General features: G+C 35.7%; 1 protein-coding gene across 1 annotated transcript; it reads left to right on the top strand.

Annotated features, from left to right (window-relative positions):
• The first annotated feature begins 1,378 nt into the window (after nucleotides 1–1,378).
• Nucleotides 1,379–14,011, top strand: LOC125825851 (protein transport protein SEC23). The gene is made up of 2 exons (XM_049505137.1): nucleotides 1,379–2,276; nucleotides 12,107–14,011. Exons 1-2 carry the CDS (start codon nucleotides 1,596–1,598, stop codon nucleotides 13,760–13,762), a joined length of 2,337 nt encoding a protein of 778 aa, XP_049361094.1. The 5' UTR covers nucleotides 1,379–1,595; the 3' UTR covers nucleotides 13,763–14,011.
• The last annotated feature ends 1,514 nt before the right edge of the window (nucleotides 14,012–15,525 follow it).

Genomic DNA, 15,525 nt, shown 5'->3' with positions numbered 1-15,525 from the left:
TTTTTAATTTTCTTTAATTGATATGATATTAGATCAATTTAGTATTTTATTTGAACATTATACAAAGATAAAATTTTATATATTCAAATGTTGAGAAAACAAGCAATCTTAACTATTTAGTACTCAAATTTTAATGCAATATCTTAATAATCAGATGTGTATTCAAATTCAGACATCTAAATCTCAATGCATATCTTAATATTACCTTGTGCGTTCAGACTTCAACGTCTTAACTTCAATAAAAACAAATAATATTAGTTTAGTTTGATAATTAATCAAATTATAAGAAAGAAATAAAGAAATTAAAATTGGTAAGTGTTGAGCAGAGTTATTTAGCATGTTTTGGGGCCTAGTATCTCGACTTATGTAACCATTAGAGAGTTTAATATAACTTGACCAAATATTAACTCAATTCTTTTTAATTCATTCAAATTCAATTAAACTCGCATAATTTGATTCAAAATCATTTGCTTGATAAAAATTTCAATAACCGTTTACTTAGTGAAAATAGTACAAAACAATATTGTATCTAGGTGAAAAACTAGATGTCATACCATTAAGGGATCTTGAAATAAATATAGATAGGAATTACCTCACTAACTAACTTACATACCCTATGCACGATAGCTATTGTTGATGAGGAGATCATAGACTCTTTATAGAATGGAATGTGATTACTTGAATCTTGGAGTTTTGATGCTATCATCGACTTGCATTGCTCAATCATTTTGAATCATGTTCAAGGCAACACTTTGATTGATAATGTGTTGGGTGTAGTTAGGACCATGTTCAAGCAGATTTCTCTGGAAGCTAGTCCACACAAAGTTCTCATCAACGAATGAAATTTGCGAGTCATTTATTTATTTTAAGGTGAAACTCTCTTGATCGAATTTCACAAATACACACTACAAGTCTACAATACAATGATGTTTCTTTTGATATTTATTTTTACAATTTTTCTAAAGGATACTTACTAGATGTTATTTTTCAAGAAGTTCTATTAGTCTAAAGAAATCAGAAGGTTAACACATTTTTTTTGTTTCAAACATATCAAACATAAACCAATTAATAAAAAATATCAATATAACAAGAATTCGAACAAAGTAAATATTTTCTTGATAACTACTTAATTTACGAACAAAAGCCTCAAGATTTATGATATACATATATGATCATTCACTCTTAATCAAGATATTTCAAATTCACATTTTGTGTATGAAAAGAATTTCTAATGTACGAATATCAGATATCGAGTGAAACCCCTCCCCGAACCCCACCAAGAAGCCACCTAAGATCTACACTCAAGCATTTGTCACATGACTTTATCACGTGATCACACAATTTCACTATCAAAGAATCGAATCTACCCCATTAAATTTTCATCCTCCAATCGGCGGCCCACCGCTTTCTTACTCCGTTGGCCGGCCGATCGCCGGAATCTTTCTGAAACTTAGCCCCTACGCTAAAATCAAATCCAATATTTTCCCCAAAAAAACTCAAAACCCTTTACTTTTTTTTCATGATTATGTAAATTAATAATCCAATTTTTTGCCTTCAGATTTCACTAATCCGTATACCTAATACTAAAATTTTCCATGGATTTCGTGGAACTGGAGGCAATTGAAGGTCTCCGGTGGTCATGGAATTCATGGCCAGTATCAAAATCCGAAGCTTCAGGTCTGATAATCCCACTATCTATTATGTGTACACCATTGATGCATTTTAACGAGCTCCCTGTACTTCCTTATGATCCTCTTATATGCACCCAATGCGGCGCCGTTTTAAACCCATATGCTCGTGTTGATTACCAATCGAGAATTTGGGTTTGCCCGTTTTGTTACCGGAAAAACCCGTTTCCAAAATCGTATCTTGGAATCAACGAAAACAATATACCTGCTGAGCTTTTCCCGACGTACAGTACTGTTGAGTATCATTTGGGGAAAAGGGGTTTAGCTCAAAATCCGAATTCGAGCTCTAATTTTGGAAATATGTCACTGTCATCGAAAATGCCTTCGTTTTCGAGTACTCCCTCGAGCTTGGATTGGGCGGGATATGGGATTGGCCCAGCGTTTGTGTTTGTTGTGGATGCTTGTACGTCGGATGAGGAGCTTGGGGTGGTGAAAAATGAGCTTCTTCATGTGATTGCTCAATTGCCTGAAACTGCATTAGTTGGGTTGGTGGTATTTGATTCAATGGTTAGAGTTTACGATCTTGGTTTTGGAGAGTGCTGTAGAGTTGTGATGTTCCACGGTGAGCGTGAGCTTTCTTCTGAGCAGGTAAAATGTGAAATATTATCTAAGCCTTTGTCAATGTGCTTGTCTAGTTCAGTTTACTAATGCATTCAATTAACAAAGAGCTGTTTTTCTTTCTGAAATATATTATACCCTAGTTATATCAAGGATAATGCAATTTAAACAGTGGTAGCTTTCCAAATGTTTGATGCATCAGGGAAACAACTAGAGAAGTTTGGGTTCAATGCAGGAATGCATGCTTTACTTGTTTTTGAGCTGTGGATCTCTGATTGAATCTTGATACATTTCTTTCCGTAAGAAATGTGAGATGAATTAGCCTTTGTCGTTTGGGAATTAGTAAAAGGGGATAAAAAAGGAGGAACTTTAGAGTCGGGTGGGGGGCGAGCACTATACTTTTGAGGAGAACAAGAAAGCTCCACGTTGAATTTTTAGTCTATTTCTTCTGATCCCCAAAGAAGAGTCGAAGGAAGTTTGAGGGACATTATTTTGAAGTTCTCAGTTCTGCATATGAATATAGGATCACTTTTATCAGACAAAACCTTATAGTTAATGTTTAAAGACTAAATCAGTCAGCTGGCCTGTTTGCTCCACTTTGTATAGTGCACTTGTTCAGCACATCGTAAAAGTTCTAGCCAAATAGTTGTATTTAATTTGAAGGGAAGCAAGTGTGTGTTATGATGTGACGCACAAGAGGTTAGCTTAAGAGGAAGTGTTTTAGTGTCTTGAGGGCAGACGAGGCAATGCTTTCTGTAGTGTAGATTGAGATGGATTGGTCTTTGCTGTTATGGCTTCTCCTTCTACAACGTTTCATTGGTGTGATTTATATTAGGGATCTCATTGAATGAGTCCTATCTATGCCTTTATTCTAGTCTGAAGCTCCAAGCTAACTAATGAACACGTGCTTGGCATCATTTTAAAAAAATTGGGACATTAAAGTGTTGTAGAGCCTCTATAACTATTTCAAATTTGGCAACATACCCTATAAAACATCTTCCATGACATGTAGCCACCTAAACATTTAAACGGTAGCAACTGATCCCTTCCGTGAGTTTTTAACTAAGATCAACTTCAACTCAGAGAATTGTTGGAAATGCCAGCTTCTATTATTCTCTTCTTGTCAATGCTCACCGTTTAGGAGTAGTCAGCCACTTCATTAGTTTTTCCTTCTTTTTCTTACTAGACTTTGCGTACTCTCTCCTTCAGTTCCTTCTCTAACCCGAGTTCTAATCTGCTTTTGTGTTTCTTTCTCGTGAATTTCCACTTTTCCCCACTTTTTTCTTGTTTCTTCCATCCCACTTCAATAAGTATATGCTCATCTTTCTCTTCCCCTCTCCCCCTTGTTCTTTTCTCCATATCTCTTCTCGCCATATTTTTTTGACATCCGACGCAACATCCCCACCTTCGCACACTAGTGAAATCTTGTTTCTCAAGCAAACCAACCAACCAACAACAAGCACCAGGAAATCGCACAGGGGGAGTCTCAGGAGGGTAGGGTAGGGTGTACGTAGACTTTACCTCTACCTCCATACCTCATGGACGTAGAGAGGTTGTTTTCTAAAGACTCTCGGCTCAAGTATCACATATCAGAGCATTAAGGCAAAGAACATATAGAAGTAAAGAGGCGTAATAAATAATAGAGAAAGAATTTTATTACATTCAATGAAAATGAACAGTATCAGTAGTGAAATAGTGCAATAATTGAATCACAAGAAATAAGAGGTAGTAACAGTGAGCGTAGGACAAGGAACTACAAAATTACCACTAAGCCTACCCCGTAGGAAAGCGAGACCACTCCACTACTTACCCTCTACCCTAATCTGCGATCTGCACAACTTTCTATCTAAGGTCAAGTCCTCGGTAAGCTAAAGATGAGTCAGTCATGTCTAATCACTTCTTCCTATACTTCTTCGGCCTGACTCTACCTCTTCTTAAACCCACCATTGCCACCTCTCGGACCTCCTTACTTGGGCCTTTGCATATCTCCCCTTCACATTCCCGAACCATCTTGGTCTTACTTTCCCATCTTATCCACCACAGAGGCCACTCCCACCTTGTCCTGGATATATTCATTCCTAGTCTTATCTCTCCTAGTATGCCCGCATAACCGCCTCAACATCCTCATTTCCGCCACTCTTATCTTGTGAAAAAGGATGTGATGGACACTATTAGAAACTTTCACAAGAGAGTATTTTGAAAAGAGTTTCAATGCAACTTATGTTGCCCTGATTCCCAAGAAAAAAGTTTTAGAGATTTCAGACCTATAAGTTTGATTGATAAAATTATCTCTAAGTTTCTCATTGAAAGGCTCAAGAGAGTGATTATAAACTGGTGATAGACATCAAATGACTTTTATTAGAGGTACACAGATCATAGATGCGACATTGATAGCCAATGAGTGTGTGGACTCTAGAATCAAATACCACACTCTTGGTATTCTCTGCAAACATGACATTGAGAAGGCTTACAATCATGTTAACTGGAATTTTCTCCTAAAAGTTCTAAAAGACATGGGTTTTGGTATGAAGTTGATCACCTTCTGTATTAAGATTGTCAAATTTTCTATTCTGGTAAATGGATCTCTTGAAGGGTTCTCTTTTGAGAGAGGATTGAGACAAGGTGATCCTCTCTCCACTTTCCTCTTTCTATAGCTATGGAAGGACTGAATCGGATGTTTAAAATTACAAAAGACATAGGAGCCCCGATGGGTTTCAAGGTTACAGACCGGGAGAACAGTGGTATAGAGATCACCCATTTACTTTACGCAGATGATTCATTGGTACTCTGCGATGCTGATATTGATCAGGTCAAACATCTGAGAACTATTCTGGTGATTTTTGAGGCAGTTTCTGGACTTCATGTTAACTGGCATTAGAGCAGTTTATCCTGGTTAATAAAGTGGACAATATTCAAGAACTTGCAGGTGTTCTGGGATGTGTGGTGGGTTCCCTACCTACTACCTATTGGGGGCTAACTTTGGGTGCTAAAAGTAAAGCCTTGTAGATCAGGGGTGGTGTCATAGAGAGGTGTGAAAAGAGGCTTGCAATATGGAAGGGACAATACTTATCTCTGGGTGTTAGGGTCATACTAGCCGATAGTGTTTTGGATGTCCTTCCTACTTATGTCATGTCTCTTTTCCTTTTCCTAGCAAGGTAAGGAAAATAATTGACAAGATCAGGAGGAATTTCATATGGGAAGGCAACAACGGAAAAAGGGCATTCCACTTGGTTAATTGGGATGTTCTTATCAAATCCAAAAAAGTTGGGAGGCCTTGGCATCAAGAACCTAAATGCTCACATCCAAAGTTTACTAATGAAGTGGATATGGAGGTATAATCTTGAAACATATGCTTTATGGAGAAATGTCATTCATGACAAGTATGGTCAAGATGATGACCAGTGGTGTTCAAAAGTGATTGTGAGACCCTGTAGGAGTCTGGAAAGCAAAAGCAATCAGATCCCTCTGGACTTTGATGGCTGGAAATATTGGTTTAAGAGTGGGCTATGGAAGGAAAATTCTTTTTTGGTGTGATAATTGGCTTGGGCATGGACCTCTAAAGGAACTCTTCCCTGAATTCTTTAGCATTGCGACTACGCCAAACATTAGCCTGGAATAAGCAAAAGGAGTACATAGATGGAATATTACTTTCAGAAGCTACTACATGAATGGGATCTGGAAAGTGTTTTGTTGAATTTTTCAAGACCTTGGAGTCATTCCAAGGGTTCAAAGATACTAAAGATTCACTTTTATGGAAGCCCACCAGTAAAGGAACCTAGCTTATAACATTCTGATTAGGCACAGACAATCAACTAATCAGTGGCCACAGAGATCCATTTGGAAGATGAAGGCTCCTATTAAGGTGGTATGCTTTTCTTGGCTAGTAGTAAGAAATGCTTGCATCACATAGGATAAACTTCAAAGAAGGGGATTCCAATTATAGGCTTTTTGCGTGGAGCTGCCGGGGAAAATAATAGTCACCTATTCATTCACTGCCTGTTACTAGACAATTATGGCAACCATTCTTGAACCTAATAGGAATCAGATGGTCAATGCTAGCAACACGTGTTGATTTACTGAAATGTTGGAATCAGAATGATGGGGCAGTTAGTCAGAAAAATTGGTGGAAACTTATCATTGCTTGCATATGGTGGACCATTTGGAAGGAGAGGAACCATAGAGCTTTTGAAGACAAATACAATTTTTGGAGAAAATCAAGATGAATTGTATATTTTTATTTGACTTTTTTGTGTAAAGAAACTTTCTTTCTTTGGATTGCCTGTGTATCAATCTTCACTTCCACTCCAACTTCATGCGTTACATCACTGAACTTGCACTCTAGGTATTCAGTCTTGGTCCTGCTTAACTTGAACCCTTTTGACTCTAGGATTTGGCTCCAAACATCCTGCCTAGCATTAGCCATACTGCAAGTTTTGTCAGTCAGTACAATGATATTCAGAATTGAAACAACTATAGGGGGATCAAGTTGTTGTGCCACACGATGAAAGTTTGGGGGAAAGGGTAGATATGAGGGTCAGGAGGGGTGTGTCTATTTTATAGAACCAGTTTGGTTTCATGCCAAGGTGACCCAGTCTAGAAGTCCTTCACCTTATGAGAAGACTGCTGGAGCAGTATAGGGAAATCAAGGATTACACGTGTCAAATTAACGATAACGCATAAGTTAGAATGGAGAGAGTAATATCTCAAATTACAATTAGTAAAATTTTACCATTAACATTTGTGAGTTAGGTTGAAACGGCCGGAGGAAGTTGCTCGGATGCTAAGCACCCCTCAAATCCAATTGTAAGATTGTGAGTTTTAGTCATCAAATGTACAAAAAGGATGGAGCTTTTTTGAAATAGCAAAAAGGATGGAGCTTTTGCGGAGGAGTAAAAAACAAAGTTAGGTTAAAATGTTAAAGAAGAGGGATTTAAACTTTCAGTAAGCAAAAATTACTTATATAATATTGATTTATATAATATTACTTATATAAAATTTTCATTCTCAAAAAAAATAAAAATTATATAAAAGGTTGACACAAAATAAACTCACAAAAAAAATGTAATTTTGTTATATTCTTGTGAAATACTAGTATCACTATCCAAACTTTTATAATATGTAATAACATATTAATTATATATTTTGTTAAAGCGGATGTATCTGTGAAATGTGAAAGTTTGTGAAGATCAGAAGTATATGTCTAGAAAGAACATCATATGTAAATAATAAACAACATCAAATTCATGTCTCACATTATAACTTATCGTTATATAGAAACATAGATCACAATAAAATATTTTTTAGATTTATTATATCATAATTTTCACTTAAAGACCCAACCAATTAGACAGTGTGGTTGAAGAAATCATTTTAAGTCCTGTTTCGGTATCTTTTGCTCTAATCTTTGACTGTAACTCGTTAATCTTATCATCTAAATCTCTTTCAAATTTTTTGATCTCTTGTGTCAGCTGCTTCTCTCTTTCTAAATCAGTCCCCTTGAAATTTTTTGATATAGAGCGCTCAAAATCGTCTTCAATAACCTTTCCTTTTTCCTTGTCATCGATTGTCTTCTTTTTTGTTTTGTCCATCTTCTCATGTTTTTTAGGGTGACAATTTTTTTCAATTGTCATCCTACAACTTGAGGAACACTCAGTTGATGATTTCACCTGCAAAAATCGATCAACAACCGATTTAGCATTTGGTAAACCAAATATGAATGGTTCATCTATAATTGAAAAACTAATAATAACTATATTGATTCCACACAAAACAGAAAGATCTGTTGCTTGCTTGCAAAGAGCTTTCTGTTTGTTGGAGGACGTGATCTCTTTGGTAGACTTCTTTTCACTTTTTTCTTGCATCTGGGAGCTCTTTCTTGTCATGACTAATACAATAAGATGTATGATATATAAATTTTGTATTGACAGAGTCTTCCAATCTCATATCAGAGTGAGTACAGACGAGAGAGCAAACCTGTATATTTATAGACCCGTCAGTTTTTAAGTTTTGTGATTTACCAAAACTTTCCTTGTGATTAAACAAAATTATTTTCCACCCTCAACTTCATTAAATTATCAAATTGGCTAGATTTTTTGAGTTTCATAAAGGACTTGCCGATTATCACTCCATTAAAGTTTTGCAAAATTGGCATTTTCCAAGTTTACCCTTACTTAAATTGCCTATTTTATATTACTTAATGAAAAATATAGTATAATTATTACTTTATTTATCCTTCTAATATGGTCCAATATATAAAACAAGGAACTTTAATCTTGAATTATTTTCGATTTTGTACATATTTTATGAATTTTCTCTGTATTTGTATATACTTTCAATTTATTATAAGCATAATAATTGTTTTACATGATTTAGTCAACAAAAAAATTAATAATTATTATACTATGTGATCCAATATAAATGACTAAATGAGTGTCCAATACACTCAGTTGCCAATAAATACAAAGTGGCAAAGATGACAATTACCGATAAAGAAAATAATTTTAAAAAAAACATCTGTGAAATGAAATTAGTGAGAGAGTTGTCCAAACCAGCATAATAATTGTTTTATATGATCGAGTCAACAAAAAAGTTAATTATTATTATATTATGTAATCCAGTATAAATGAGTGTACTAATTACACTCATTTACCAATAAATAAAAAGTGGCAAAGATAGCAGTTACCAATAAAGAAAATAATTCAAAGATAAATAAATAATAATCTGTTAAATGAAATTGGTGGGAGATTGTCCAAACCAGCATAATAATTGTTTTATATGATTGAGTCAACAAAAAAATAATAATTATTATATTATGTGATCCAATATAAATGAGTTTTGATTTCACTATCCTTCTTTAAAAGGATGGGAGGTTACTTACATGTATTTCAAAAATAAATTTTGATTTATTCAAGGGTATAAATGTCATTTACGATTAACCATCTCACGAGTGATCTTTACCAAAAAAAATTTAAAATAAAGGGAGGTCATTGTATTTTTAGAGATAGAGCGGGGTTGAGTATAATATCATAAAATTAGAGTGCATCAACTAAGTAATTAGGAAAAGTTTGCAACTAACTAGCATAGATTACCTTAATCTTCCTCATTTGAATTTATTCTTTATCTTTATTTTTCAAAAAAGAAGAAGAAACAAAACAATATAACATACCACTCGTTTTCAATTAGTGCTTTTTATTTACTTACTATTGTTTTTCTGGATGCTAATTGTTTTTAATAACCATCAAGTGATGTGGTTTGACCATCAACAAATGAGATTCCTTCTCTTTTAATCAAAGGTCTTAGATTCGAATCCTTAAAATTAAGATTTTTTATACGGAGCAGTTAAACCACTTCTCCTTAATAGACCTTACGTGACACAAATTTGAATTAGTCCAGCCAGTTAGTACCATATGATTAAGAAATATATATAATAGGATGAGGAATTTTGAATGAGAATGTTATATGTAACACTTAGTAAGTTCTGGCCATGTTGAACTAGCTAAATGTGTTTGATTCAATCCAAACTAATAATAATCGTGTGTATGAGATTAGGTACCTTTTTCAAAGAAGGAAAAGTGATTTTGTGTTCCAACGCTTCTAACCATTCGTCAATCTGAGCCCCGCACGAAAAGTTATGTGAGTTTTATGAAATTACTGTGCAAAAATTGAAAATTCGCCTAAGTGTCGAAAATGAGGACCTCATGGAGCAAGCTCAGAGCGAGGGGACCTGGACCTTGCGGAGTGTATCTCAAAGCATGGGAGGGACCTTGCTTTGGCCTTCGTGGCGCAAGCCTCTTCTTCTCGCTATGGGTTTTGCGGGGCAAGGTGTCTCAATCCCTGCAATTCTCAAGGACTTATATTGTTCCCATTCTCTCGCTTATCCTCCTCGTCCCTGCTTCCACCCACTTCTCATAAGCAACCTTTTCTGCTTCCACTTTTCTTTGGACTTCTCCATTCCACCACCAATCCCCTTGATGCTCACCAAAGTTGCCCCTCGAGACCACAGCACCTCTCTCGTTGCTTAACTGATGCAACTAGTTGCCTGTCCCACATACTGTTTGCATCCCCTTTACTCCCCTAAGCCCCTCATCGCCATCAACTTCTCCCCATATCCTAGGCTCCGGATGCAGTCAAGCCACCTCATCTGATCCTTGACCTGTTACACAAAACCCTCCTCCTCTTCCTCATAATCTTCAAATCCATCACCAAGAGCTTATGTCGGGTTGTAAGATTCTCACTCTGAATAACCCTTCCGAAGTAGTAAGTAATCTATCTCGGTCTTACCCAACGAACTACAGAAGGTCACCAAGTGTTCCTCCTTCGAGAAACTTGAGTTAGCTACCATCAACTAAAAAGCTTTTGCAAAATCCAAAACCGAGGCTCCACCTTTGTTTCTATCCAAAAGCAGATACCTTTAGCACATCGTTATATCCTCTTTAAGTTGTTCTTTGTGCGTGTGGGGGTGGGGTGAATGGGGTGGTGGTGGTGGTGATTCCTCCTCCTTTATTCAACTACTGGCTGCAACATTATATTTTGTTCCATAGCTTAACTTTGATAAAGTATTTGCACAAAGAAAAGGGCCAGTAGAAGCAATTCGTAACGAGAGTAGAGGCAGTAGAAGGAGTTGAAGAAATAAAGTAAAGAGAAAGCAGAAAAGAGTGAAGAAAAGAAGCATGGTAAAAAAGAACGAAAAGGGAGCAATGTATTTGATGGGCTAGACTGATGCTTAGCAATGATGGTGCACAAATGAGGAAAAAGAAAACAAAAGGGGTAAAGAGTATTGCTACTGAACCTTTAGACTCCTATTTAGCTAGTGGGGCATTGGTCATAGCCGAAATTCGTCGAAGGGATAAAACCAAAATAAAGAAGAGAAAGAAAGGGAAGTTTTTTCTTTCAAAAAACTAATACAACAGATCAGTTGCTTCTCTTTTGTCAGTTCAAAGGTTGGACTACAAATGTTTGTTTAAGGGGTTAGTTTAAGAGATGTACTTTTCTCTCTTGGTTGACGGCTAGTGGTGATTTTGAACTCGAAACCTTGAGGAAGAGGTGGATAACATATGCTACTTATTGATTCATGTGAGAACAATTGGGAGACGACATAGATTATGTCTATGGTGTAGCTTTTAGGATGGTTCGCAATACGATGGACCATGTTGGGTGCTGTGAAGCATGAGTTGTTTAGTTGGGTCCTTAGAAGATGAAAAGACACTGACCCTGGGATGTTGCACCATTAAAACTTATGTGGGTATAAGGAACAGAAAGAAATAGGAGAGCCTTTGAAGGGAAGAGCTTGATTTTGTGCATCTGATGAATAGCCTCCTGCGTATAATGTCCTTTTGGTGCACTCATGTGGTCTCTATCTGTATAGAAGATTGGGCGTCTTTCGTAAAGAATCATATCTATCTGTAAATTCTCTACGTTTTTTTGTATACCTCTTGTATATGACTTTCCCATTATCAATACAATTATACTTTATTAAAAAAGGGGTTAGTTCAAGGCTTAGATGCCAAACCAAAAAATAAATAATAGTTGAAGTGTATGTTGCCCAAATTGAGAATAGTTTGAAGGGCTTCAGAATGCTTTAGAGTTTCTGGATGACCAATTTACTAATCAATATTCTGAACCATAAGGAAAATGAAATAGTAATAAAAAGTCGCTTCAAGCTGGTTTAACCATTCAATTTAAAGTAAGCTACCTTGCGTAACCTGTTCTGTGGTCTTGATTACCCCTTTCCAATCCCCCACGGCCCACCAACACAAAAATATGCATCAACAGCAACATCTAGAAACTCATTATTTTTTTGAGAAACTCATTATGGATTATGCTTTAATTTGTTCATTTTGCTATTTTTTCTTTAATCACAGACCAAGCAACTCCTGGGTATTCATCGTATGAAGTACCAAGCAGGAATGGTACATATGGCTCCAAAACAGGGATTCCTGATACCACTATCAGAAGGGGAGTTCAGCATCACATCAGCAATTGAAGATATCCATTCTTCACCGCAGGTTATGCCAGGGCATAGACCTTTACGGGCTACAGGAGTAGCAGTATCAGTTGCTGTTGGACTACTAGAAGGATGCTTGGTCTCTGCAGGTTCACGTATCATGGTCTTCACCTCAGGGCCAGCAACAATCGGCCCAGGGATGATTGTAAACTCTGATTTTGGCAATACCATTAGGAATCAGCGAGACATTGGTAATGGTTATGCACCATACTACAAGAAGTCCAGTGAATTCTACAAGCATATATCTAGAAGATTGTCTGATTCGTCCATTGCTCTTGATCTCTTTGCTTGTTCATTGGATCAAGTTGGAGCAGCTGAGCTTAGAGCTCCAGTTGAAAGTTCAGGGGGGTTCATGATGTTAACAGAGTCATTTGACTCGGACCAGTTCAGAAAGTGTTTGCGTCATATATTTAGCCATGATGAGGTTGGTAATTTGAAAATGTGTCTTGATGCAACTATTGAGATAGTAACGACAAAGGATGTTAAAATTTGTGGGGCTCTTGGTTCATGTGTTTCTCTTCAGAAGAAGAATGGTTCAGTCAGTGACAAAGAAATTGGCGAGGGAGGTACCTATATGTGGAAATTGGGGGCACTTACTGATAAAATGTGTGTTGCCTTCTTTTTCGAAGTAGGGGATGAACAGAAAGCCCAACCTAGTTCTGCATTTTTCATACAGTTCATAACAAACTATAGATATGGAAGCATGGGAATTCGGAAGAGGGTGATCACTGCTGCAAGAAGGTGGGTCGGGAACCACTCTCCGGAAATTGCTGCTGGTTTTGATCAGGAAGCAGCTGCTTCAGTGATGGCTAGGCTTGCCATTCATAGAGCAGAGAGCAATTTTTCTCTAGATGTTGTCCGGTGGCTAGATAAACGTTTGATACGTTTTGCTTCAAAGTTTGGAGACTATATCCCAGAAGACCCCTCATCATTCCGTCTTGCGACTAATTTATCCCTTTTCCCACAGTTCATTTACTATCTAAGGAGATCCCAGTTTATTGATGTCTTCAACTGCACCCCAGACGAAACTGCTTTTTTCCGTTTGTTGTTGAACCGTGAGGGGGTAGTTCGCTCACTTATTATGGTCCAGCCAACTCTTTTCCAGTATTCATTCGACGGTCCCCCTGTCCCTGTTCTTTTAGATATCTGCTCCGTCTCTCCGGATGTTATCTTGCTCTTTGACTCCTACTTCTATGTGGTTATTCATTATGGCTCTAAGATCGCACAATGGCGTAAACTTGGCTACGACAAGGATCCTAGCCACGACAGTTTCCGCAAACTGTTAGAAGCTCCCGAGATCGATGCAGAGCAACTAGTGTCCGAAAGGATTCCTGTGCCAAAGCTTGTAAAATGTGACCAGCATAGTAGTCAGGCTAGATTTCTTCTTGCCAAGTTGAATCCATCTGTTACACACAACTCAACTTACACACAAGGCTCAGATATTATATTTACTGAAGAACTAAGCCTACAAGTTTTTATTGAGCACTTGCAAGCCTTAGCAGTGCAGGGTTAAATTTTGAGTGTTGTATAAAGTAGTTATATAAAAGTGTTGTACATTAGCAGCAAGGTAAAAATGTCTGTTTGTTAAGTAGATTTTTCTTTTTTTTGGTTGGGTGAAATGAACATTTCCTCATTGCCTTGCATATGGGAAGTTCTAATTTTTCCTTTTTGTTTGTGGAACATTTGGCTTACACGAAAATAGTGTACTACAAGTACAATACAAAATTTTGCAGTTCCACTTTATTTTCAGAAGTACTTGATACTTACGGTTGCCACGATCCTTAAGCATATAGCTAGCGTTCCTTCTAGTCAGGATCAAACTCTTCTTTTGAGTATGATTGGGCCCTATAGTGGTACAACCAGGCGTACTACTTACCACTCCATTTGCCTATAATATATAGTGAAAATGACATTGTATTGTAATTTTAGTAACTCTGCCACCAACTTTTGACTCTGAGAATGAAAGTTGGTGTCAATCTCACACGTTGTCATGGTGAAAAAGCCAAAAAATGAGCTGTTAAGCGCACCTTTATCAATTATGTGTCATCACATAACAAAGTTAATTTGTATCAAAATAATTGAAAAAAACCGATCGAACTAAATCAAATCAATTTGATTATAGTTTTGAAAGTAAAACAGCATATTTCTATATTTATTACTAGCATTTATTTAAATACTGCTTACAAATTTGCAAATTTGTTGATGTAAGAGTTCTATGAGAAGAATAAAGGAATATATTTGTAGTGGAGGAATCATAGTGTAGTGGTTGGTTAATATAAATTACTTATCCTGATATATATAATAGTATAAAAAGGGATAAAGATACAAAAGCACATATAAATTATATTGGAATTGTCAAATTATAAATCTAAGCTTACGTGTGGTTCTATCAACCTTTTAACTTATTTTCTTGTATTTCTTTCACTAATTACTTTGTAAAAAAAAACAAGTTAAGCTATATCATGTGCATAAATATGCTTATACTAGACCAAAAAAGAAGTTCTAATGTCTTATTTTATTTGATTCTTTTAAATTTAAACCGATTAAATCTCATTGTTCTTTAGTCTTAATATCAAGTGATTGAATTTTTCTTTTATTATTTAAAATATATACTTTAATGAAGCATAAATCTTTTGTTATGACTTGAAAATATTCTTTCTATTTAACATACACGAATAACATAGAATATTACTCAAAATCTTGACTCTGTGGTCTATACTCTATTATTTTGATACATGAGAAGAAAGATGATAATATTCGATAATATTTACAAATCCTTATATATGATTGAATAAACATCAATAATAACAAATATTGAAACGTTAATTCTTAGAAGGGAAAAGATAATAACAACTTAAAAATAGTAAACACAACTAAATTAATAATTAACACTAGAAAAAACTGAACAGTAGCTCAATTAGGAGTAAATTTTGAGACAAACTACAAGACGATCAATCAATTCATGTAATTAATTTGAAATGTATTCTATTTTACCTCATCTAACTATTGATTTTGATATGATAATTCAATATTTATTATATAATAGCTACCCTTAAATTGACCATTACAAATAAGTATTCCTCCTTCAAAATTGTGGTCCCAAATGAAAATTAATATTCTTTTCGTTTCAATATTTTTATCTAACAATTTTGATTTACACGAATTTTTTTTAAAAAGGTTACGAAAACCTTTTAAACTTTATAATTTTAATCTAAATATATACAAAATGTATAAAGTATTACTTAAATCTTATAATAATAAATACGCCATATAGAA

Source organism: Solanum verrucosum, unplaced genomic scaffold, assembly GCF_900185275.1.
Source record: "Solanum verrucosum unplaced genomic scaffold, falcon-dt-bn FXZP01000161.1, whole genome shotgun sequence".
Classification (NCBI taxonomy): Eukaryota; Viridiplantae; Streptophyta; class Magnoliopsida; order Solanales; family Solanaceae; genus Solanum; species Solanum verrucosum.
Note: the sequence above shows the minus strand (reverse complement) of the source record. Positions and strands in the feature narration are given on the sequence as shown.

Bases quoted from the DNA above. Each gene is read 5' to 3' on its own strand.
- LOC125825851 (XM_049505137.1), top strand. From the start codon at position 1,596: ATGGATTTCGTGGAACTGGAGGCAATTGAAGGTCTCCGGTGGTCATGG. The intron at 2,277-12,106 runs GTAAAATGTGAA...CTTTAATCACAG, and splicing joins GTGAGCTTTCTTCTGAGCAG to ACCAAGCAACTCCTGGGTAT.